Source organism: Hyposmocoma kahamanoa, unplaced genomic scaffold (genome assembly GCF_003589595.1).
Source record: "Hyposmocoma kahamanoa isolate Upper Pololo Valley unplaced genomic scaffold, ASM358959v1 99879, whole genome shotgun sequence".
Lineage (NCBI taxonomy): Eukaryota > Metazoa > Arthropoda > Insecta > Lepidoptera > Cosmopterigidae > Hyposmocoma > Hyposmocoma kahamanoa.
Window position 1 is genome coordinate 8,091,519 of NW_020656077.1, and position 24,055 is coordinate 8,115,573.

A 24,055-nucleotide genomic window follows, 5' to 3' on the forward strand; every position below is an offset into this window, starting at 1 on the left:
TATATATATTATAAAATCTTATTATTTTAACGAACATTTTGCAAGATATTCCTTAAAAAATCATCTTGACTAATAAATCTAAAGAAGAAACCTCAGAACTATTTTGAATCTCACCTTCGAGCGCGCCATCACCGGATATCCGGCGACTCCATACATATCTCTACCATTGGGAATAGAGAGATCGGCGCAGCAGCGTTTCTTTCTTTTCGGAATAGGCGCAGTCCACGAGAACTCGCAAAGGAGTAAAAGGCTCCTACGTAACCTGTCACTACGTGAGTATACTTTGCAAAGATTTTACACGTATATTGACTGATTTCGTCTGGCTTTGTCAGTTTCCAAGGTGCGTACATTCGCTGAGTCATAGGTAATCGGGTTATAGCGTAACTTTCCTTCGAGGTTGAAGTAGTGGACGTTGGCGGAAGCTTTTACTCGCACATAGGTGAGGCGAAGGGCGACGCCATGAGGGCCGGGGCCGCGAGGGAGCCCGAGCCGTCGTGACGCAGCGGGGCGATGACCCTGTGACGTCTAACGGGCCACCTTTTCTGTCTTGGCGCTCGCATTATCCTAATTGCCACGTGTGTTTGTTCCAGAAGGTAGAAAAAGTTATTGTATGAGTCAGAAGGTAGAAAAACCAGTATTATCGGGTCAACGGATCAAGACCAGAAAAAGAGGTATGTACGCCACTCCGTTTCTGTAATTGCGTGTTCACAAGTTCATTTCACCAACGTCATCTGTCTGTTGCCCCTACATTTGTTACATATAAAATACTGCCAGCATATAATTATGTATTTATGCTCATGTTCATTTAATGAGGTTCTCGGCAGCATCAATTTTGTCTTTACATAATATGATTTTCACCAAAAGCTTGTATTATTATTACAATTGTCTTTGTTTCAATTTTTTTGTGTGATAAATTACATGCAATGTTTAAATGTCTTCACAATCAATATTGAAATTGTGATTCAACATTTTGAGGGTATGTACTTATTGAACAAAGGAACACATTAAAATTAAAATTTTATTGGACAAAGGCATACATTTCTAATAAAGTTACCTAGTATAAAATAGTGATACAATTTCATAAAATGGATTGTCTGGTTTATCATTGTGTGCACTATTGAACAGCTTTAGTTATCCTCGTGCTGTTCCTGTCAGGGATAACATGTGTTCCTACTTCAATGATGTCACCATATTTGTTAACCATGCTGCAAGGTTGTTTTTTTAAATAGATATTGAGAAATACCTACATTTGGTTAGAATATAAGAACTTGCTTTGCCCTGGTTACTAAACTTTATTTCATAAATTCTTTTTTTAATTCTCTTTGTTAATAATAAAAATGTTGTAGGTACCTTATTTTTTTCTATGTAATAGTACTTCTTAGATAACAGTCATAGGCACAATGTGTGAGAGATACATAAATAAATATGGCTGCCTTAGTTTTATCTATATTATTTATGCAAGCAGGTTTTAAAGTGCTTATTCAAGGCTTACAGATGCAATAAATTACAAATTGCTCCTATTATTATACTTAGTAATGTTACTTTGAATTATCTTTGTCAAGATTTAATTAAATACTGTTTGAGACATGGTTATAGGCCTTTAAGGTGGAACTTGTTGCTATCTTGTTGCATTGTTTGCTGTGTGGTTATTGCCACGCTGTAAGTGGGCCATTGGTTGCACCGCCACCGCGCCTTGTCGCGTTTTTCGCACGCTCGTGCTATCGTAGCCTGTGCCTCCAATATACGGGGTACCCATGAATGAGTGTGGTTTCTCAGAAATTTTAACAATACTAACCGAAGTTCCGTTTTAGTTCTACCAGGCATACTTGCAAGTAGGAAGTTTTCCAAATCGGTGATTGCTAAATCCTGTAGGCAGCATTCGTAACAATTGAAGCAGTTCTCATGCATACACGGGTCAGGATGGAGAGTTGATTATTGACTAGCAAGAAATAACTATAATAAAGATCTTCATCCCAAACAATGCTTGAATAGAAATTAAATAATCAAATATTATCATCCGCTTACTGCAAAAATAGACTAAATGACACAATATCAATTTCGAGAAATAAATTTAAAGTTACAGTGTAAATTCTCATATTTTCTGTATTTTGTCTTAAACAAAAGAAATAAAAATATAGTAGTGTATATACAGGAGTACAATTGACACTAAGTTAGTAGAATGTTTCTTTTTTAAAATTCGGATAAAAATCTTTACCTTTGGCCACAATAAGTATTGTAATAAAAACCAAAGTTAATGCCTTTTAAACAGGAACATTATTAACATATTAAATTCGATGGCGCGGCAAAACCACTACTACCTTCTTTATTTCGTTTACCTACTTCTTGAGGACTTTGCTTCCTTCTCTATTGGAAGTCAGGCTTACTTACACCAAATAGTTAAGTTCGAAAGCTAGGAAATGTTAGTTGACTTCCTCATAATTGATTTTTTGAAAATTCACTAATATTACTTAGTCGATTTTGTTGATATTCTAGATGTACCTTCGCCAATTAAATAGTTTTCTGAATATGTTATAAAATACGTTAATTAATTTTAATACAACAGAACCCTCCTAACACAGTTAATGAATTTCACAATAGTCTTAAGCAAGTTTCCAATTTTAAAGTCGAAAATAACAAAGCTACGAAGGTAGTGAATTTCGCTTACGTAGAATCGAATGCGCTGAATTCAAAGGTTGCAATTACTTAGTGAGTTTTGACAGTAAGCCGACGTTGTGCTTCATTATCATTTAGTTTATAATTTGAAATTATTTTCGCTACATTTGTGATTTAGAACTTTATGGACATCCACGTTTTGTCATGTTTTAATAACTTATTTAGTTACAAACATAGTGAGAGCGAAAACTAAAGCACATGGTCACTTTGTTCACATGGTCACACACACACACAACGACTTGAATTTCCCACTGTCTACGTTTACACAGATGCGTGAGTCTAAGTTTCTGTGTTCGTAGCAGCATTGCGCTCCGCCGCCATTTTGTTTGTTAATGTTGATGCTGCGTCGGCATTACACTCGGGCCATTAGCCGATGACTAACATCAAATTGATTTGATTTAGTCGATATGGTACAAAGACCCAAATGCAACAATTAATATTTAAAAGCTACTGCGTGATAACTTTATGGAATTGGAGAAGTCAATTAAACGCCAAATAATTAATAAAAGTTTGAATACTACACTGAGGAAAAGTCAAAATTTTTGGAAACGCAGTACCCGTCTCGCGATGAGCACATTGTATCGAACCGTGTCAAACGGTACACGATAGCTTATAAGATTTATGGAATGCAATTAAGAATATTGTAATCGATTGTACCCGCCAAAATAATGCCCACCGCGCTTTATTTCCCACACTGTAAAATACTAAATATAAGTATGCTTCGATTGCTTTTTATTAAAAAATTTAAAACTACCTTCAGGTGTGAAAAAAAGACTTTGGAAATTATTACAGTAACATACTGGTGATATTTTACAATATAAAAATTCTTTGAATTGTAAAAACATAATATTGTAATAGGATAATATCGCACACAAAAAACAAAATATTCGTAGTAATATCAATCCTTTCTTTTTTTAATTTTCAAATTGTGTTTTCTTAATTTAGAGTTACGACAGTATTCGGTTTCATGTGCGATATGTACTAAGAAAATGTGTTGGATTAAATCAAAATTGTTTTGGGTTGTAGTTTAACCTGAAATAAATGCTTGTAACATAACAAACACGCGCGAATTAAGTTCAATGAACCTAAAGATATATGCTTCGTCAATCCAAATTCTTCTACTGACTAGACTCTTTTCGACCTGTTTAGTTAACTATTAATTTAGTACTTTTAGTTATAAGTACTTGTATTTTTGTATAAATTATTAGTATTATTCTGAGCTGGTACCCGCTTGTCAATTCATTCGTTTTTCTTCTCAGAAAGAAGGATGGCGAAAGCTTACCCAAAATCAGCGAAATGCCGTTTATGGATTTTGCTAGTATAATTTTACGTTTTAGTTTATGCCTAGTTATTAAATTATTTTTGTATATTTTTAAAAGTCGGGGATAAAGAAATTGCAAAATAATATATTTTAGAATACATGCAAGAACATACCGCAATTGATTCAGTTCGACCATAGATTAGGTAACGTTCTTCGTGATCGAATGTTTACCTACTTAAAGTATTGGTTATTTTATAGTACACACATAAAACATTAAAGCTATAAAATACCTAATGAAATAAGCAATTAAACAGTAATAACATAAAGTAAAAAATAGAATACAATGTGACAAAAATGTTTAGATAATATTTAAATGATAGATACGGAAGTTAGCAAAGGAACGTTTTGACAAGAGGCCTCTTGCCAATGTCCAATGTCATATTGAGAACACTGTTATATTGAGAACAGTGTGATCATTTGTGGCAGATTTCTGCCATTTGGGTAGATTTAATTTTTATTCGTTTTCATTGCGACAGAACATGTTACTTAACGTTGTATTAAATGTGGCAGAATTTTGCAGATTTAGAAAGAAGTTGCTGTTTTTTTTAATTATTAACCGACTTCACAAAAGGAGGAGGTTCTCAATTCGACTGTGTTTTTTTTGTATGTATGTTACGCGATAACTCCGGTATTTCTGAACCCATTTTCATGATTCTTTTTTTGTTGGAAAGGGGGTACTTCCAATGGGACCACCATTTCATTTTGAAGAAAATCATACACCTTTAAGGGTGGCTGTTCACGCATGAAGATTCATTTTTATTAATAGCACCTAACTTTAATTTAGGAGCAATTATTTTAATGGTTGATTTTGCTATTTCTCCAATTCAAGGCGTATTTCTCTCAATACACTTTGAGTAGTGAGAACCGATTATTATTATCTCCAGTGTCAAGTCCTGTATAGTGGCGAACTAGGGGATATTTCAATAAAACTTGGCAAATAGACGTAATTCCACGTACTATTGAGGTCGATTCTTTTAGTACTCTGTACTGAGATTATTTTTTAGGAACAAACTGAAAACTTGTTGTTTTAGCTACTACGAACAAACATCTTAAGCGAAATACCAACAGTACAGTGTCATAAACTTAACCTTTTTCAAGTTTACAACTCCATCTTCTACAGGCTGCACTAAATTAGCCTTTTTAATGCTTTGGTAATGAATCACAAGTATTAATAGGTCTCTTTAATGCACGTCGTCAAAAACACTGGGTCACAAAATACACTGGATGTCGCAACGCATTTTCAGCTTTATTAGATAATGTTTACAATTTTTATTGCTCAACACTTTGTTTCTTTCCTTTTAAGGTTATTGGCTTTACTTGAGGGTGAGGTCCTGGTGAGCTGTAATACAGCTTTAGTTGCCTAGTACGGTCGCCAGTTTCTCACAAGGGCAACTACATTTAAAATTGTTATTCTATTATAAGTGTATTTTCCACGGAAGAGAAAAACAATGGAAATGCCATAAGCCTCGGTTACTATATAAACCGATGTCGCCAAAATGCACAGAAACAAAATGATAAACACTACGATGAAATCTTGATAATGGTTGGTCATAGTTTCTTATTTAGAAAGATGTAAAATGTATTGTTAATAGAACTTAAACTTTACCCAGTCGCTATATCGTTGAAAGTTCTTTGATTTTATATTGAAATTTTATTGAACATGCTGCCATCTTGCGGCCAGTAACTAGACTACGACGAACGATTTACATCTGAACGAATAGATAATGAGAAATTTGAAAATTAATCAACATGATTTTAAATACTAATGCAGGTAATATTTTTGGTGTAGCTATCATTTTTGCATTCCAAAACAGCACAATAAGGCATTTTCCACGATTTTAGTGAATTTGCGCTAAAGAATGACACAACCATACCAGACAAAGCGACCAACTGTGTTCAAGTAGGACTTTCAAGACCTATAGTTGGCACGCGTCAGACGCTAACTGACCTTGTTGTTCCTTGTGTTAGAGAAAATAAACCAACTTTAACTATCATAATAAATTAAACAATAAAGGGATTCCAAAACCTAATGTAATATAAACTACAACGCGCCTTTATGAGTCTCGTGTCAATCGGTGGGATGGATAGGACTTCGATGTAGGTTCAGTGACATTCTTTGTTAACCAGTCTCCTGCACGTTGCGATGATTGTGAACACGAAGTACCCTGCACATACCATTTGCTTTTCTAGAACCAATCAGTTGTGCACCGGAAGAGCTCATTTATGTTCTTATTGTACTGTAATGTATTTTGTTGCTTTTTAAATTGTAATAAAAAACATTCAAAATATATTGCGGTCATTCTCGGGACTATTTTTCAGTACCTGATTTCCGTGGCAGTTTTTATTTATGTATTCGATTTTTTGTCGTGCAATATTATTTGATATTCGGGTATGTAAAATTGCGTATATCAGTGTGCAATGGATTTAGCACTATTTATGAACAGGACAGCTGTCGCTTACCACCACACGCACTTGTTCGGCCCGCCATTTGCTATCATAATAAAAAAGTAAACAAGTGACGTTGAAAAAATTTCAACATAACTTTCGTCCTTATATTTAATTAACATAATTCAAATGTTAGCGCTGTTCGAGGAAAATAAGTGTTATTCCTAGCAAGCGCAAGCAGCTATTTTTGTGTTTTTAAACAGGAATATATAATAAATATAATAGTTAATAAAGAAGCTGATTCTTCATTAAAGTAAAACATTTAAATTTAGTAGCTGTAGTGTAGTAATTTGGTCCTTGTAAAATAGTTCGTGCAGAGAATGAATGAGGCGCAGTGGCACTGCAATAGCTATGGACAGGCGTGTCGCTTAATACCAGGCACACGACTTGTTCCGCTTCTTCCTCCCGTCACAGGGTAACATAAAAAAAAATTACGAACAAAACGAATTACATACAATACGATGACGTCCACAAGTGGTGTCGTTTATTGAATTACACGCATATAGAGGTTAGTGGAGCATCCAACGTGTATCTTACGCAACCTACGCTAATGAAATTTAAAATTATGTCCTCTCAAAGGGATGTCTGTTGCCTACAAAAACACAAAGAAAACTGAAACAGTAAGTTTACGTTATACTGGAATGTTTTGTTCTTTAGTGCTTAAATTGTAATAAATAAATAAAAATAGTAATAACAATTTTATGTGGATAAAATTTGAATTTATACTATTTCACCCAACAATTGGTTCTAATAGATTACCATACGTAATAAATGACCTTAAGAACTTGTTCTAGAACGTTAGTTGCACGCGGCGTGTGCTCTTCTCACACTGCGGCCCCACCTTTGTTGCAACAAACAATTCCATCCTAGCCCCCTACCTTTTGGCACACATTAATGAATTCCTTGTAACTACGACGTAAGTATTGAACGCTGCATCTCCGTTAAAATCAACTGCTTTCTCATAGTATTTTTGGTACTCTTAAGACTGAAAGGTACATAATGGCGTCCGGGCTGAAGTAAATGGTTTTCAAGAATAGTGCCCTTATCCAAAATTGATCCTTTTTTTATTTATTACTGAGATTCATTCAGAAAATGCTGAATTTTGTTGTAATTGGGTTCCAAGCCTTTTATTTGTTCGGTTAGAATAATCTCATGACTATGTCACCATCAGGATGGCTGGTTGCCGGTGGCGTTTGGCACCGAGTGTATATTCAAGAATTGCTATCTATTTGCTACCTTCTCTATTTAGACATTTATTATTACATTTATACCTTTAATTCGTGAAAGTAGCAGATATATAGCAATTATTGGTAATATATCCTCCTGGAAAATCTGCTCCCTTTATGCTGAACAAAGTGGCCACCAGCCGTCCTGTTATCAGAATTGCTGGTCAATTTTTTTGAACTTCTCAGAATACATAAATGGTAGCAATTATTTAGACAAGGTATCAATTTATGAATGTACTCTCAGTGCCACACGCCACAGGCAACCAGCCATCCTGACGGTCGTGACCACGATTCATCAACTTTGAGCGGCAGTCGCTACGTATACTTAGGTTTTGTAAGCCATCTTTCTGATGAATTAGATTATTTTGTGATAGGCTTAATATTCTAGAAAGCGATAGATTGAGATTGACTACTGTGAACAGTTTGTAATACCTACTTATCAACATTGGCAATATAAAATCATTGAGTCTGCGCGAATAATGTTCTATCCGAGTAAAGAAAGCTCTTTCAATATTACTTATTGAAAATATTATTGACAAGAAATTTCTCGGAACGCTCCTAAATATTCGTTAGAAGAGACGCCCACGCTTTCTTAACCAGGACCAAGGACAGGGTAGTGCCCCCGCGAGCAAGCCCGGTTATGCCTTATTTTTAGAGCAACTGAAAACACTTTTCAGTCTTCTTTGTCATTTGTCTTCCAAGTATTAATTGTAAAAGTAATAACTAAGGATTAAAACTAAAAATTACAAGGATCTTCTTATACAGCTAAAATTATAATTATATCTGACATCAAAGTTGTACCGTCTTTCAGGGTCGTATTCCAGAACTCTACTCAATACTCAAGTCAGGACTTGAATATTGCAATGAGCACTGAAAATCATACTCAAGTCTGCTCAAATCCTGACTTGAGCATTGAGTAGAGTTCTAGAATACGACTCTCAGTGTCTCACTCACGGATCAGTAACAATTTTGCATTTATACGGTTTTTTAAGAAGGCAACATTTTTCATTTTTTTTCTATATTTTCTCCGCTAAAAATTTTTAGACTTTCTAAATATACTTTCTAAAGCATGGTCATTTGTACGATAATACGAAATTTATTCATTGTTTTTTGGAATTTCACCATAAGGTACCTCCTAAAACTTTAATTTTGATTCCGTTGTGAAGATACCTACAGAAGTTATCTATCCTGTAATAATCAACCACAGTTGGGCGATGTAAATTAAATATCGTAAGAACTACAAGTCACATACGCAAAATGGCGCCTTGACGTCGAGTTGAGGACACCAGCCCGTTACACCGAAGTACCAAGTATATTTGGTAAAATATACTTGGGTTATTTGCACCGATTCGTTTTAACGTTTCGTCTTTAGAATATAATAGGACAAAATAGTGAGCCGCCTCGGTAACATACATGCTATAGTAAAGTGCAAACAACTAGTTTAAACACTTTTATTGGCACTTAATTCTAAGCTTGATAATTTTTATGCGGAACTAACTTTTTTGAATTAGTAAGAAAAGAGTCTGCGGTCGATATTTTTACGAAGTAATTTCGGCCTGATGATTAAAGAAATAATTCAAAACTAGAATTCGGAAAAAGCATTTAGCGCATCTACGACTCGTACGATCGACCAAGATCATTAAGTCCATGTACGGTTTGAGTAAAAGAAGTGTTAATGATTAATAGAATGGATAATCCAGATGACATTCACCGGTGCAAATTTCTTCAGCTATACCAATTTTGTCTTTGAATAATTTGTTAAATAGGGAAAAATCTCGTATGTCCACGCCGCGGTGAAAACGATTTGACATAGTTTTCGTAATACTTCACCGCAGACTTGTTTGAACCATGTTTGCGTCGGGGTAGTTATGTACGAATTGATAGATAAGATACGCACTTCCTCTGGACTTACTGAGGTCTTATTATCTGATCGCTATCGGAATCTAGTTCCTTGTTTATCTACGTTATTGATAAGGACGCTTCGACACACCGAAACGAGTTCTGTTAAGATAAAAACTACTTAAGGCTTAAGGCGCATTAAAACATTACTCGATTGACACTGACATTGAATATTGTTTTCATATTAGCATTTTACTGCGAGCTGCCAAACCGAGTTACGTAATTACGGGCTTTTGTCACATCAGCGTTATTTTGCTCTTTATGACGAAAAAAAAATGTTAACGCTATTCTAACTTCGTCGTAATCTCCGTAGTCCAATAGGGGCGCATTATATCATACAAATCTGGAACAGAAAAAGGATGTTCTCACTACGTATTCGTCATATACGCATGTTTATAAAGATCCCCAGTTGGTAGTCGCGGCGCACTATCAACAGTCCCAAGTAATTGTCGATATTAACTTCAATTGATGCTGATTATGGCCCGCTGCAACGTGAAGACGGCCGCCGGCGACCCTCGTGAACAGAACGCGATTCCCTTAATTACATCACCTACTGATTTATATAAGATGCCAGCTAGAGCCAAACCGCGGTACATTTTATCTCCAAACTCAACAGAGAAGAAGTTTCGAAATTGTATGTGATTGAATAGCTCAGACTTAAATTGTTATTTATTTTACCTATCCTTTGTCTATTTTGGATTATGAAAAGAATGAGATGACGTTGTTTCTCCTTTGTGTTCATGTCATAGCGCAGAATGATATAAGGCGATGTATCGCTCGCGAGATACATACGAGTGGCAGGATGTGGCGTCGCAAATGCAGTTCCTAGGGAGAGGCTAGATTTAGGTCGCGGCGTCGCGCTGCCCCAGGTCAGGACCTGACCTACTTTAGCATACAATGTATTTGCATCAATAACTCACGTTCGGCCCCCGAATATCTGCGCGAACGACCTATGACTTCTGTCAATTATCGCGCGTCACTAAGATTAGTAATAATTCTACACTAACTCATTACGTAAAAACTAAAAAAAATTGCTAAAATCAAATAGACACAAAAATAACGTTGTGAAAATGTACGTACTTGAATAGTGCAGTCGCAAGCACACAACAAGCTCGACATTTCAGACCGTTCTTATTGCAAGCACCATAAAGATGAATTTAAATGTTAACTGTTGCTCTGTGGACGTGCTCTTGGCCGTACATATCTGATTATGACACTTATAGTATTATAAAAGTCTGTATTTATTCACATTTATTCGTCGAATCTTTCTCTTATATTGTATTACAATGATGTTGTTAGGATACAGGAGGAAAAATCGCCGGGAGCCAGACACGAGGCTTACACGCGTCTGTATAAATCCACCCCACCCGCTCTTATTCCGAGAATTGCGGTTGCCATGGTATTCCCTGTTCCCACCGAGTTTTACATAATCAAAGCCGACTATATGCGCACAGATTTAGTAAGTCACGACACGTGACGTCAACACGCCCACTTGTGATAAACATGTGACAAACAACCCTCCCTTTCGAAGATCTAATGTGAACTATTTTTTTTAATATAATGTCGCGCTTTGAAAGTTTGTTTGTTTTCTATTGGCTCAGTTTTAATGACAGTTTAAAGTGTCGGTTTTCTCGGCGAAAGAAACTTCTTTTTTTTTTTTTTAATTTACATTGCTCCCGCTAAATAAATAATAAAGGTTGAAGGGGCCACATTGCCCTAACCATCTCATAAATAGGTTCATGTCGTAAAATGTCACGCATAGATATTAAGGTAGGAATAAAGGAAGTTAAGAAGTTAGAAGCTATATAAAAATGTTGGTATATAACCATTTTATAAAAAATAATTTACATTTGTTTATTAAAGATATTGACATCAACCCTCGAAATTACAGAAATCCAAACAACTTTTACCAAACCAAATACAGACTAATTTTTTTTTTGAAAAGGTGCCTAGATGAAAAAATATAATCAAAACTGTTTGTGCATGTGTGCCAGAATTTATAATACAAATTTAATGACATTCAAGACTTGCCCATTAAATTATTTAAGACGATGTTATACGAATTGTTAAGGTATTAAGATAAATATTATTATAGTATTAGCGATTTTTTAAATAATTATTGTTATATAACAGAATTTAAATTAATTTAAATACCTGTGATATTATTACTATTGTAATACTGATTATGTAATTTAATGTGACCATGCGACGACCAATGTTTTGCATTCCTGTTTTATTTTGTAGCTCAACATGTTTGTACTCACTATATTACTTTGTTATCTTGACCACCATGTTTGGAGCAAATAAATGATTTGACGAATGTTATTTTTTGCCTGTGATTGCAGATGAGAAAGAGAAGTATGACCCAAATGGGTTCCGCGACGCGCTCGTGCAAGGGCTCGAACGCGCCGGGGGCGACCTGGACGCGGCCTACAAATATCTAGACTCGGCTGGTTCTAAACTCGACTACCGCCGCTATGGGGAGGTCATCTTCGATGTCCTCATTGCCGGAGGATTACTGCGTGAGTATCAGCAGCTCCGGCTTGTACATGCAGTTGAAGAAAAAAAAAATATTCGAAAGCATATTTACAATAAAAAGGTTAACAGTAAAGAGTTTCGGAAATATGGACTCTTAGTGCCAATGAAAAGGGTGGAACGTCAGCACTACTGTTGCTTTTCAGATTCCACCTTCATACATGGACATCAGCTGCTGACAATTGTCAAACTTCACAAGAATTACATTTTAAATGTATAGGACATGCTTAAAATTAGTTTATTAATTCGATGAGCACAAGAGTATATATTACATGTAAAAGAACATTAAATACCGGATAAAAACGGCTCTGGAACAGGTCTCAACTTCTTACATACTTTTAAACTTACTTAGATGACAAAGAAACAATTTGCTACGTTATAATGCAATTACGATAAGAATTTAGTCCAGCAATATTGTGATTTTTGTACGCTAAGTAGCCATTGCTTACACTTTCTTTTGAAAGTGTGCAATGACTGGCTAAAATAATCGGGGGTGGAATGTCGTTCCAACGTTCAGACGAAGCAAATCGAAAGTTTGTAACTGAAAGAGTGTACTCCGAAGGAGTGTAACCGAGAAAACGAGCGAAATTGTAACACTGGGTATTTATTTGCCATTATAATTTATTCGCCATTATAATTTATTCGCCAAATATTGAGGTACACAATGGTAGAAAAAATGTTTATAAGCCAGAGATTTTTAAAATATCCAAATGAAGACCAATATTTTGAATCTTTCCAATATACACTTTTGAAATATGAAAAATCGATCCTAATCCAGAACAGTAGTGTCGAAAGCTTGTTCCCTAATAATACTAATTTTCTACTATATTAATAATCTGTGTTTACACGTTTAGTTCCCGGTGGGTCGGTGTCGATGGACGGCGAAACCCCCAAGACCAGCTGCTGCATCTTCGCCGCCAACGAAGACATGGAAACCATGCGCAACTTTGAACAGGTTACACTTACCGCATTTTGTTGCTTTACAACAATCTTAACTTCGAAAAATGATGATAAACATGGCTAGAGTCCTGAACACTTGTGTTGAAAAACTCATACTCGTTCAATCAACTCTGATTGTGAGCTCATTTATGTTTACATTTGCCCGTGAACGAGTTTCCGCTACATTGGGCTGTGTTGCAGGTGTTTCTGAAGCTGATGCGTCGGTACAAGTACCTGGAGAAGATGTTCGAGGAGGAAATGAAGAAGGTAGTTTTGACACTCGATGTTACTTTTTCTTTGAAATTTACTCCTGTGAAAAGAAAATGTTTGTTTCAACAAACTTGTGTACGCAGGTGCTGGTCTACCTGAAGGGATTCGAGCCAGCTCAACGCATCAAACTGGCTCGCATGACTGCCCTGTGGCTAGGTAAGTGTTGAGTCTTTTTTATGAAGCATAGCAATTGTTGAGTGAGTTATGCACACGATTAGAGCCGGGCGATTGCACATTGCGTTTCTCGGTGTCGAAGTGTGCCACAACAAAGCGTGGACATTGTTGGACGGCTCCGTATGCTGCCGTTATGACTCTAGCCACTCGACAAGAAAAACAAACGGGTCATGTGAATTTAAATAGACTTTTTTAAGTATTCAGTGTTGTAGGCCATTTTTCACGCTAACGAAGAATGTTAGAACTGCATATAAATAGCTTTGGTGATAAAAATATCTAGGTGGGTACAATGTCTTGGTTTGTGTCAACTTACCTAATGTTGGCAACACACGCTTCTGCTCAAAAAGTTGTGAATATTTTTGAGCTTATCGTCCTTAAATGAATCTCGAGTCACCTACGCAAATATGCTCTTCAATATTTGCAGGTAGCGACGACATTGGGTATATATTGATTGTGTTCCAGGGAACGGGTGCGTGCCGCCTTCGGTGCTGCTGGTGCTGGTGAACGAGCACCTGCTTAAGGACAACCTGGCCCTCGATTTCGTGCTAGAGGTGTTCGCCACGCTGAAGGCCGAGCGCGGTGTCACTTCCTTGGTCACCGCGCTCAAGAAGGGACAATTGGAGGGCAGGTTGGTAAACACATTTGATATTATGTTCTACAGATGCCATTGGTGCCGTGGCAATGGTAACCAGCGTGTAATTCATTTATTTACGAAAGTTATTTCCTGTGTGTTAAGTTGTGTAGTTTACAGCTGATTTCGGCGTTAAGACTAGGGTGAATGGCATTTACTAAACAAATGCGTAATTTTTTTTCATAATACCGAATGACAGGACGAACAAGTCGTGCACCTGGTGAAAAGCAACACACCTGTCCATATTTTTTTACCAACAGTTACAGTGACACTCAGTACTTCAAATCATAAAGATCTGAGGAGCAATTGCCACTGCGCCTGTCACCCTGAAACATAAGTTGACAAGTCCCATATGCCTGTAATTTCACCAGCACTCCTAACCCTTCAAAACTGTAACACGCTAATGCTCATATTACTGCTTGGTGGCAGAAATAGTAGAAATAAGGTGGAACTTCCTTGGGCGAATTCTTTCACAAGAAGCTCTACTGCTACTAAATGACGTAATCGACATTTTTAGGCAAATTGAGTGATTAAAAGTCGAATTCTTTTTCCTGTAATTTATTCCTTTCCAAAAAAATTTCGTTTTTTACAAATGAAATTAAAACCATTTGGAAAATATATACACGAAAACTGAGAAGGTGGAAGAGCGAACTGTAGTAAATATAAAAAAGGGATAATTATTAATAAGCATAATGTAGAGCCCCGATATGTGTAATCGTGGTGTTCCCTCATGGGCCTAGCGTCATATGTCGGGCAGAACGACGCGGCATGTACTGGCCTGTCGCACCATTGCTGCAGTGTCATAAATGTTGCTACAAAAAACTTGTACCGAATTAGTGAACCAGCCTCAAACTTTTTATTAGATAGCTTGACTGTAAAGAGCTTAGCAGATAAATGAAAAACATATTGTGACCATCTTTTTTTTCATTGATACAATAAATGTAGTGTGGAAAAAATGTTAAATTAATTACCAGCAATACTAAAAAAAGTTCCAAAAAGCAGCGACATTTCAACACTAAAATATTCAAAAACTTAATTAAAATCGGTTAATTCAATTGCAATAAGAATTACATTGACATCTCATCCGTCAAACATTTTTTATTGTATTGGCCACTAGACCATTAGCCAAAAAATTCCTTTCTGCACACGTTACCATAGTATTCAAAACCCCTGACGTTTTTCTGGAAATTGCAGGTCAAAAATATTTCTAAATTTCAAGATTTTGAGAGTTTTTCCTACAAAAGAAACTGATAGCCTTTTATTTGTAAGTCAATGGATAGCCTAGAAATTTTCCATTTATTTTAGTACCGCTAATGGAACAACTCTTTTCTGTTTTTGTAAGCCCTAAGGCCTTGACTGAGGACAAAACAACTCGGTACATAAACATTTTCAAAATGCATTTTGTTTCTATAATATACAAATACGTGCCCTGCCAAGCGACTGCCTTAAGATAATGTAATTAAGAATACAAAAAAAAACAATTACTTTCTCCATTTTATTACTATTGTATGGTCTCATACATTCTTCGGTACAACTCTGCACACGCGGCGATCTACTTTAGCCACGTGCCGCAATTAAGTTTAAACTTGTGATTTTTTGTGATGAACACTTTTTATTACCAACTGTCCACCGATACATTATATCAAGGAAAGATTTGCCACCATATCACCTGTATTTTATATCAATATACTTATACCATTTTCGTTGCAAGTCTTTCTCTGCGTACTACCACCACAATACATGTATGGAGTAAGATGGCCCATACACAACTACTTGTTTGCCTTCTTTAAAAGTTTTGCTTCATTGTTTATAGCTTTTGTTATTACTTTTTTAAAATTTAGGTTAACATCAACTTTAATAACCATAATTGCATATTTTTTATATTAAGTATAGTTAACGCATTTAAATATACTTACAACCATTATAAAATTAAAAAATAAACTAGCTATGTCACGTTATGCTATATTTTAAGCTTCTGTGATCTCATTTAAAATAGTTTTTAAGCTCAAAGTGGTATGATGCTGTTGTATGTCTTTTATACTAAATGTAAACTAGGATGATCGCTGTGAGTTCATTTGACGTTTGTCATAGGGATGAGGTAAAGTTGATACATTTTTAGTGCATTTGATTTTTGAAGCAAAAGTTCTTTCTTCCAGTTTAATTTTTCTGACGTATTCTGAACGATGTTCAGATATGTGAAGTATTCTGTATTATATTGAAGGCTTAAACGTTCAACTATAATTCAAATGCAATTCCAAAGATATTTATTAGATATTAGATATTTTATTACAAAATTTCAAAAAAAGATATGTAAAAAACAGTACGAATATAAACATCATATATCACTAATTTATAAGTTTCAAAAAAGTTTAAGTAACAACACTGACATATTAATTAATTGCCTATGTTCAGATTCTTACTTTAGGAATAAGTACTATATATTTACACATTAAATTATCGCAAACTTTTTATCAATGTAGCAAATACAGTGTAACGAAGCAACAAATCGTAAAAAAAGGAATTTTTGAAAAAAAAACGTTTTTTTTTTCGTTCATTTCTCATAAATAAATTTGTAAGAAAAATAAATTGATTTGTTGTTATTTTTACTTTAATTTGCTTTAAACAAAGACCATTCATTTAATAGCTAGGCTTACTTATACAAATAGTTTATAAAAAATACGTAAATGAGAGTACGTCGTTCAAAGGTTATATTGTGTAGATTTGTATGAACTGCCACAGGTATCATCTTAGATTGTTTTTAGTATTTAAGTAAGTAATTATTATATGTCTTAGGCTGCTGGAGTTCCTGCCGCTGAACCGTCGCAGCGAAGAGGTGCTGGCTGCGTCGTTCGCGTCTCGCGGGTTGGCCGAACTGCTGCGACTTCACCGCGCGCAGGCGCTGCAAGAAGCGCGACGTGAGCTCACGCAGGCGCTGCTGGACGAGCTGGCCGACGAGAAACCCGTGCGCGACATCATCCACGAACTGCGCGAAATGGCGCATAAGCATTCCATCCCCGACCACGAGGTGGTGGCTATCGTAAGTATTTCACCAATAAATAAGAGATAAGAATTACGTTCTTGTGCTGCATGAAAAACTATAAAAAAACGTACGATTTAAAACTGGTCGACCGTTTTTCATATTAAAAATATAAAACATTTTTTTATAATACCAAATAACGGGATGAATAAATCTTGCGTCTGGTGGTAAGGGACACGCGTGTCCTTAACAGTTGCAGTGCCACCTCAGAGCTTTAAATCGCAAATGTCTTAGGTGCACTACTATTGCACCCGTCACCTTGAGACGATAAGTTGACAAGTACCATGTGCCTGTAAATTCACTAGTACCAAACCGGAACGCAGTAATGCTCGCATTACTGCTTGGCGACAGTAATATGTAAGGTTACGGTGGTGCGTTCAGTGGTGGTGCTTACATTACTAGAAGGATCTAGTCATTAGGCTGGCGCCACGCAAGTTTGACTTCCATTTGTCACTTTTAGATCAAAATAGTTTATCACCGAGTCACTCGTAATCTTCCGTGATGAAACTCGATGACGAGTCGGAGTGGCGTGACGAGGCGTCGCGAACTGGGTGCGGCCGAGTCTTTCGGCCAAACCCTAGTACGCTTCGCTGCTGTGGCATCACTATGTCGACATGGCAGTCTGATTGCTCGCCATCACAGCACACCTATCATTATATTCTCTACCGGGTATATACAGTTGCAATGTGTTATTAGATCTGGCAGTGCGTGATGTCCCGTGGCGAATGGAACAAGAAAGAAGAGCTATTGGCCGAACAAGCAGCCAAACACCTACGTCACTACACGCCACTGCTGGCCGCTTTCGCACAGACCGATAAAGCAGAGCTCGCGTTGTTGGCTAAAGTAAGTCAATATTTGAACGCCAGTAATGAGGTCGAGGTTTTTGTAAACACATATTGAATATTGGACAACCAAAAGTTACTCTGGATTTCTTTTAGAGTAGGCAGAGATTGAACCTTTCTTGCTTTATTACAATCTGCAATCCTTTCATACAAGCCCTTCCATTTTTTTAATTGCGCACTTCCACCCATACATTCTCGATTGGAACCGAAAACCCTCCAAAGGTACTTTCTACACTCTCGTCCACAGTTGTGTATATATCTTTAATTCTCCATGTGCCCGAACCATCTCAACATATCTTTGTCTTTCGTCACTACGTCCCTTTTTAACCGACTTCAAAAAAAGAAGGTTCTCAAGTCGACTTGTTTTTTTTATTTATTACGCGATAACTGCGTTTTGTGAACAGATTTTGATGATTCTTTTTTTTTTGTTAGAAAGATTCCACCTCGTAAGGGTGGCAAACCAAGGGATGAGTCTTGTTTCACGCATTTTCCGGTTCCCGGTTCGAATAAAATTTAAATTAAATTAAAATTGCCAAATAGATGCAATTCTACGAACTTTTGAAGTCGGTTGTTTTACTACTCTGCACTGAGGTCATGAAACAATATCTTTAACGGGTCACAGTATTCTTCAATCTGGCACATGTTTTTCTATAATCTCATTTCCACTTACTAATTTATTTGCAATAATGTTAACATGTTATAGCTATATGACAATTGGTTTACAGGTGCAGGAGTACTGCTATGAGAACATGAGCTTCATGCGCGCGTTCAGTAAGCTGATTTTGATGCTGTACAAGACGAACGTCCTCTCTGAGGAGGTTATTCTAAAGTGGTACCGCGAGCCCAATTCTAGCAAGGGCAAGATGATGTTCCTCGACCAAATGAAGAAGTTTGTCGAGTGGCTACAGTCTGCCGAAGAGGGTAGGGGAGACTATTTTTCTTATTTGTCTGAACGCGCTTTTTTAAATTTTAAGCAAATTGTAAAGTAGACTTAAACAAAGTACAACGACGAACTCTTATACAAATTAAATATGTACGTAATTTTTTTTTGCGTCTATGTATGAAAAAAGTTTTAAAAAGAGTTTATATCACTGGAAATTGGATTTACAAGTCTGGAATTAAGGATATTCTTCATTCCAGTTTGAAATTTTACAGATAACGTCTTGAATTGAAAATTTCATTTTTTTAATTGCGGCCATGAGAACCATAGCCTAACTCATTTTTTTACAATATTGAGTTTATGATTTTTTCCAGTTCAAATTGATCATTTTGATAGAACCAGAAAGGCCTAAAAGTGATACAACGAATTTTACTAGATGGCAGCATAATCATTGTTATGGTTTTTAGTCTGTGATCTAAATTTGAGGTGCCATACTGGCCTAAGTAAGATAGGCCACTATGCTGCCCTGATACGCCGAAAAGCGCTATCTCAATCTGAGTAAATTTTGGGAAAATCGACTTCTTGTAAATTGCATTTTATGTAATTGAATTTTATTTAAAAATATTTCTTAGTCGTTTTTTAAATATTTCAAATTAGATAGCGCTATTTCTATTATACCATTATACGCGAAATTATTATAGTTATGGAATGGTATGAAAAAAGAACTAAAAAACTAAAAGTATGTCAGAGATAGCGCCTTTCGGTTTAGCAGGGCAGTATGGCTTGTCCATTGAATTAGGCCACTATGGTTCTCATGGCCTCAATTATTACAATATGTATTGCTGTGCTAGTTGTACAGTCCTGAGTTTTAACTATATTTCCAATGCATGTAATAACTTGAAATACATTTAATAATATATGCTACATTAAAATATGGTAATCAACCAAAAAGGCATGATGTTATGTCATAGTAATTGGAAAAACGGTGCAATGACGTACTAATTAGTCATTTTTAAATTTTGATGAGCGTTTCGAACGCGCGTCACCGTGCGAACGACTCCACGCTCAGGTCAAGATTGTGTTATCATATCTTCTCATCATATACAGCCTGACTTCACCTTTCTTCTTCTTCCTTGTAATATACTAAATGTGAACTATATGAGATACTAATCAGTGTCATTGTATGTGAACGCACGCCGCCGTGCGCACCTCTTCTGTCGTGAACTGCGTGGTACCGCGCGTTCAAGCGCAGGCCACACCGCGAACGAAGCTAGGTTAGATTAGCTCATTTAGTTGCTTGCAAAACTAAGCTAAGCAAAATCCGTATACTTCGTTTCAATCCATTTTCAACAAAATGTAAACAAACTAGTCTCTGACCCGACCGTAGACAGTTTAGCGATGGCCAATTGTAATGCCAACTACAAATCGATGAATTAATTGAATGAATCGATTTGTTCAATTGAGTCATACTAGCAGTTTTCCCCTACATAATCTTAATTTTAAGTTCTCCTTCAAGTCCTTAAACTTAGATACTCGTTCGATTGAGATTGAAATATTCGAGTTACTAATCGATTACAAAAACTTTAATTGAATGAATCCAATGTTTTTTTTTTCATATAGCAAATTACGTAGGCTGTCGCCGGACGATTAAAAAAGAAACAAATTTAATTTTAACTAATTTATTAAAATTACAATATAATTACGTGCTAAAGCTAATGCCTAGGTTCGTTGCTAGAAACCGAGTGTCATGAAAAATTATAAAATACGCAAACTGGGGGAAATGCTGACGTTGGTCACGTTGCTGCTGCAAGTTGCACCGGCACGTTGTGCTGACACTGCTTACACGCGCTGTTGCGATGGCGCTTCAAATTTGGGGCGCCGTCATGCATGATTTCAGCGATATAATTAGCACTACGCAACCATAGACAAGTTATAGATGAAAAATAACCTCGCTTTTGGACTACCATTTTTTAAATACAATTATAAGATGCTATTCAAATAAATACACTCCCGGACACTTAATTCGAGCCACCTCGCATCAGTATTAAATGCTCTAAGCTTAAACAACGTTCGGTTCGAACGAACTATCCTACACAATTTTGAAACTAGTAGATTAAAAGTCTTTTCCATAAGTCCTTGTTGGAAATTTGGACTTGCAAAACTGAGGGAAACCTTTTTCTTCGATGATAACACTATTTTTGTATTCTAGCCCTTTAAGGCAAAAATGCGAGGTGGCTCGAATTATGTGTCCGGAAGTATATTATTGGAAAAAGTGATGACATGTCAAATATAAATATTCGATTTAATAAGTGATTGCTTTAGAATTGTAACCAAACAGTTTTGTTTACTTTTTGTTGAAAAGGGATTGGAAGAGACTTTAGTAAATAGTGACATGCTACACAATGGATACGTGTGAGGGTGAAGGGCGACAGAAGAGCGACATATTTCACGTAGCCCAGCTGGATCGTTGGGTTAGTTTAGTTAGCTCGGTTAGCTTAGTTGGCGGTGTGAACCGAAGTCAAAGTCAAAGTCAAAGATTATTTATTCCATAGGTAAAATAAATTTACACTTGAAAACGTCACATTTAAGCTACTGCTCGTTCACTACGCTGACCTCCCTGAGAAGAACGAGCAAGAAACTCTAGGGATTGCTCTTTTCAAATAAACTTAAATGCTGTGGAATACACTTTGAATCAAATTTGTGTGGATTCTGGAGCCATGTCGTCTTTCCATACATCTTTATCTAACACGTAGTCTTCAATTTTGTAATATGATTTTTCGATCAAAATATTTTTAATGTAGTTTCTAAACTTAGGAAATGATAAACTTAATATATGCTCCGGAATCTTATTGTAAAAACGTATACAGTTCCCCATAAAAGAGTTGTTTACCTTGGTTAAACGAAATCGTGGTACCATGAGTTTGGACTTAGCTCTAAGGTTAATATTATGGATATCTTCTTTCTTATTGAAATTATGTATATTTTTACGGGCATATAAAATATTTGAGTAAATGTACTGTGATGCCACAGTCATGATACCAGTCTCCTTAAACTTTTCTCTGAGAGATACCCGAGAGCCTAGACGGTACACAGAACGAATCGCTCGTTTTTGCAATACAAATATGGTTTGAATATCCACCGCTTTACCCCACATGAGAATCCCGTAGGACATTATACTATGGAAGTAACTAAAGTAAACTAGTCTAGCAGTACTAACATCAGTAAGCTCACGTATTCTGCGGACTGCGTATGCAGCGGAGCTTAATCTGCTGGCCAGGCACGATATATGTGGAAACCACTGAAGTTTACTATCTGAGGTCACTCCCAAGAAGACTGCTTTATTAACAAGGTCTAACTTTTCTCCGTTTATTTCTATGGTTGGACTAGTCGATTTTACGTTAGGTAATTCAAATTCAACACATTTTGTCTTCTTGGCATTAAGCAATAAATTGTTAGCATTAAACCAATAAACTACCTTAGAGAGGGTATCATTAATACGGTCATAGTTATTGTCATGTCTGTCTGTTTTAAAAATCAAGGATGTGTCATCAGCAAACAACACTATTTCGCAATGGTCCTTAACAAAGAATGGCAGATCATTAATATAAATCAGATTAATATAAAGTATGAATAGATGCCCCGGCTACGTGAGCTAAACCAAGTTAGCTCAGCTTCGTTCGCGGTAAACTTAACCTAATTGGAAAAACCGAATGAAGATAATTATTTCGCTATTGTCCATTGAAGTATCTGTGATATAATTTGTGGTTTGCTTGCAGAGTCCGCGAGTGGCGAGGACGAAGATTAGATTAAGAGCAGCGAGTGAGACTGACAAGATAGAAGCGCCGTCCGACCAGCCAGAGCCCGGCCCGCAACGCCACGGGCGGCGCCCACAGCTCCGCGGGTCGCTCATATAATACCCTTCTATAAGTGTACTGTACTGTTTTAAATACATAATAATGTAATGTACTGTAAAGTTATAAATTAAAAAAATAATAATCTTAATAATTGGAGTGCACCGAGCGACACTGTCAGGGAGTGTTTTTTTGAAACTGTATATCGATTATTCGTTTCTATTTTGAACATGTATCGACATGTATGACTACAATATTTTTTATTCAATTTTTTTAGTAAATTTCAATAAACGGTGGCAACACGCTATATGTGTTTTATGTGTAATAATACCTATGATTAAACATTTAGGAGAGTGTTAACAGATTCTCACTATCGAATTTTACATTTGTACGGCCATTACCAAATGTATGTACTTCTAACGACGTTTAAGAAATTGTTTAGGTGTTAACTTTTGGCATATGTGACCAGTATAATAAAGTGTTTTTAAACCATTTACAGACATATTATGCATGTTGGTTGTTCTCTTCCAATGATTCTTCAAATAAAGTATTCAACCTACTGTAGCTCATTGAATGCGTTTATTTCTAGTATATTTTCTTTTTGATATTACCTTCTCCCTATTTTATTTTGGACACAAAATCTAAAGGTGCTATTGACAGCACTCGGTAATTTGGATTGAAGTGAGAAACTTATAAAACCTTTCTGATAAGCTCGTGGTAGCACATCACGAACAAAATTTTGCATTGTATGCGTTGAGTGGCCACAGGTCAGTGTGTTATATCGTAAATACACTGCAACCTATAAAATTGCCTAAACTGAGTAAATGATTTATCATTACCTGATATGAAAAGAGGGAAAAGGTGCGAAACATTGTCCTGAATTAGTGGGATATGGTCTTGCATGTCGATAACTACTAACTATATTCAAAGCTTATGACACATTCAAGAAGTCTTTTAATTTTCGATAATTTAAGAATTCTTGTTAATTAAATAAGTTCAATAAGGCTATTAACACACTATACAGCGCCACACGACGGAGCACGGAGCTGCGTTTTTTAACGGTGTACTTATCTTAGTACCTCGGTTTGTATGGAAAACACGCGCCGTCGAACACACTGACAACATACACTACGCTCCGCACAGCCGCTCAGATTTTCCTGACGGCGTCGTTACATTTTCCCTAACAAATAATCAAAAGATTTAGTTGACACAAAATTAATCTTCATATTTTCTTTAATCTTTGTAATGAAGTTGAATGTTCTCTTCGGTGTGTTTTTGAGTCATTGAGTACATAACCAGAAATAGAGACGAAATGTCATTTAATTTCTTTGA

The 24,055-nt window shown here is 36.2% G+C and overlaps 1 protein-coding gene across 1 annotated transcript; it reads left to right on the forward strand.

Moving 5' to 3' along the window:
* The first annotated feature begins 149 nt into the window (after window positions 1-149).
* On the forward strand, window positions 150-23,028 carry LOC113239408 (protein krasavietz). The gene is made up of 11 exons (XM_026476408.1): window positions 150-272; window positions 591-671; window positions 11,910-12,086; window positions 12,954-13,054; window positions 13,240-13,305; window positions 13,392-13,464; window positions 13,945-14,110; window positions 16,907-17,150; window positions 17,847-17,993; window positions 18,718-18,913; window positions 22,649-23,028. The coding sequence occupies exons 2-11, from the start codon at window positions 611-613 to the stop codon at window positions 22,675-22,677; spliced, it is 1,260 nt and encodes a 419-aa protein (XP_026332193.1). The 5' UTR covers window positions 150-272; window positions 591-610; the 3' UTR covers window positions 22,678-23,028.
* The last annotated feature ends 1,027 nt before the right edge of the window (window positions 23,029-24,055 follow it).

Bases quoted from the DNA above. Each gene is read 5' to 3' on its own strand.
- LOC113239408 (XM_026476408.1), top strand. From the start codon at position 611: ATGAGTCAGAAGGTAGAAAAACCAGTATTATCGGGTCAACGGATCAAG. The intron at 13,306-13,391 runs GTAGTTTTGACA...TTGTGTACGCAG, and splicing joins TCGAGGAGGAAATGAAGAAG to GTGCTGGTCTACCTGAAGGG. The intron at 14,111-16,906 runs GTTGGTAAACAC...TATATGTCTTAG, and splicing joins AAGGGACAATTGGAGGGCAG to GCTGCTGGAGTTCCTGCCGC.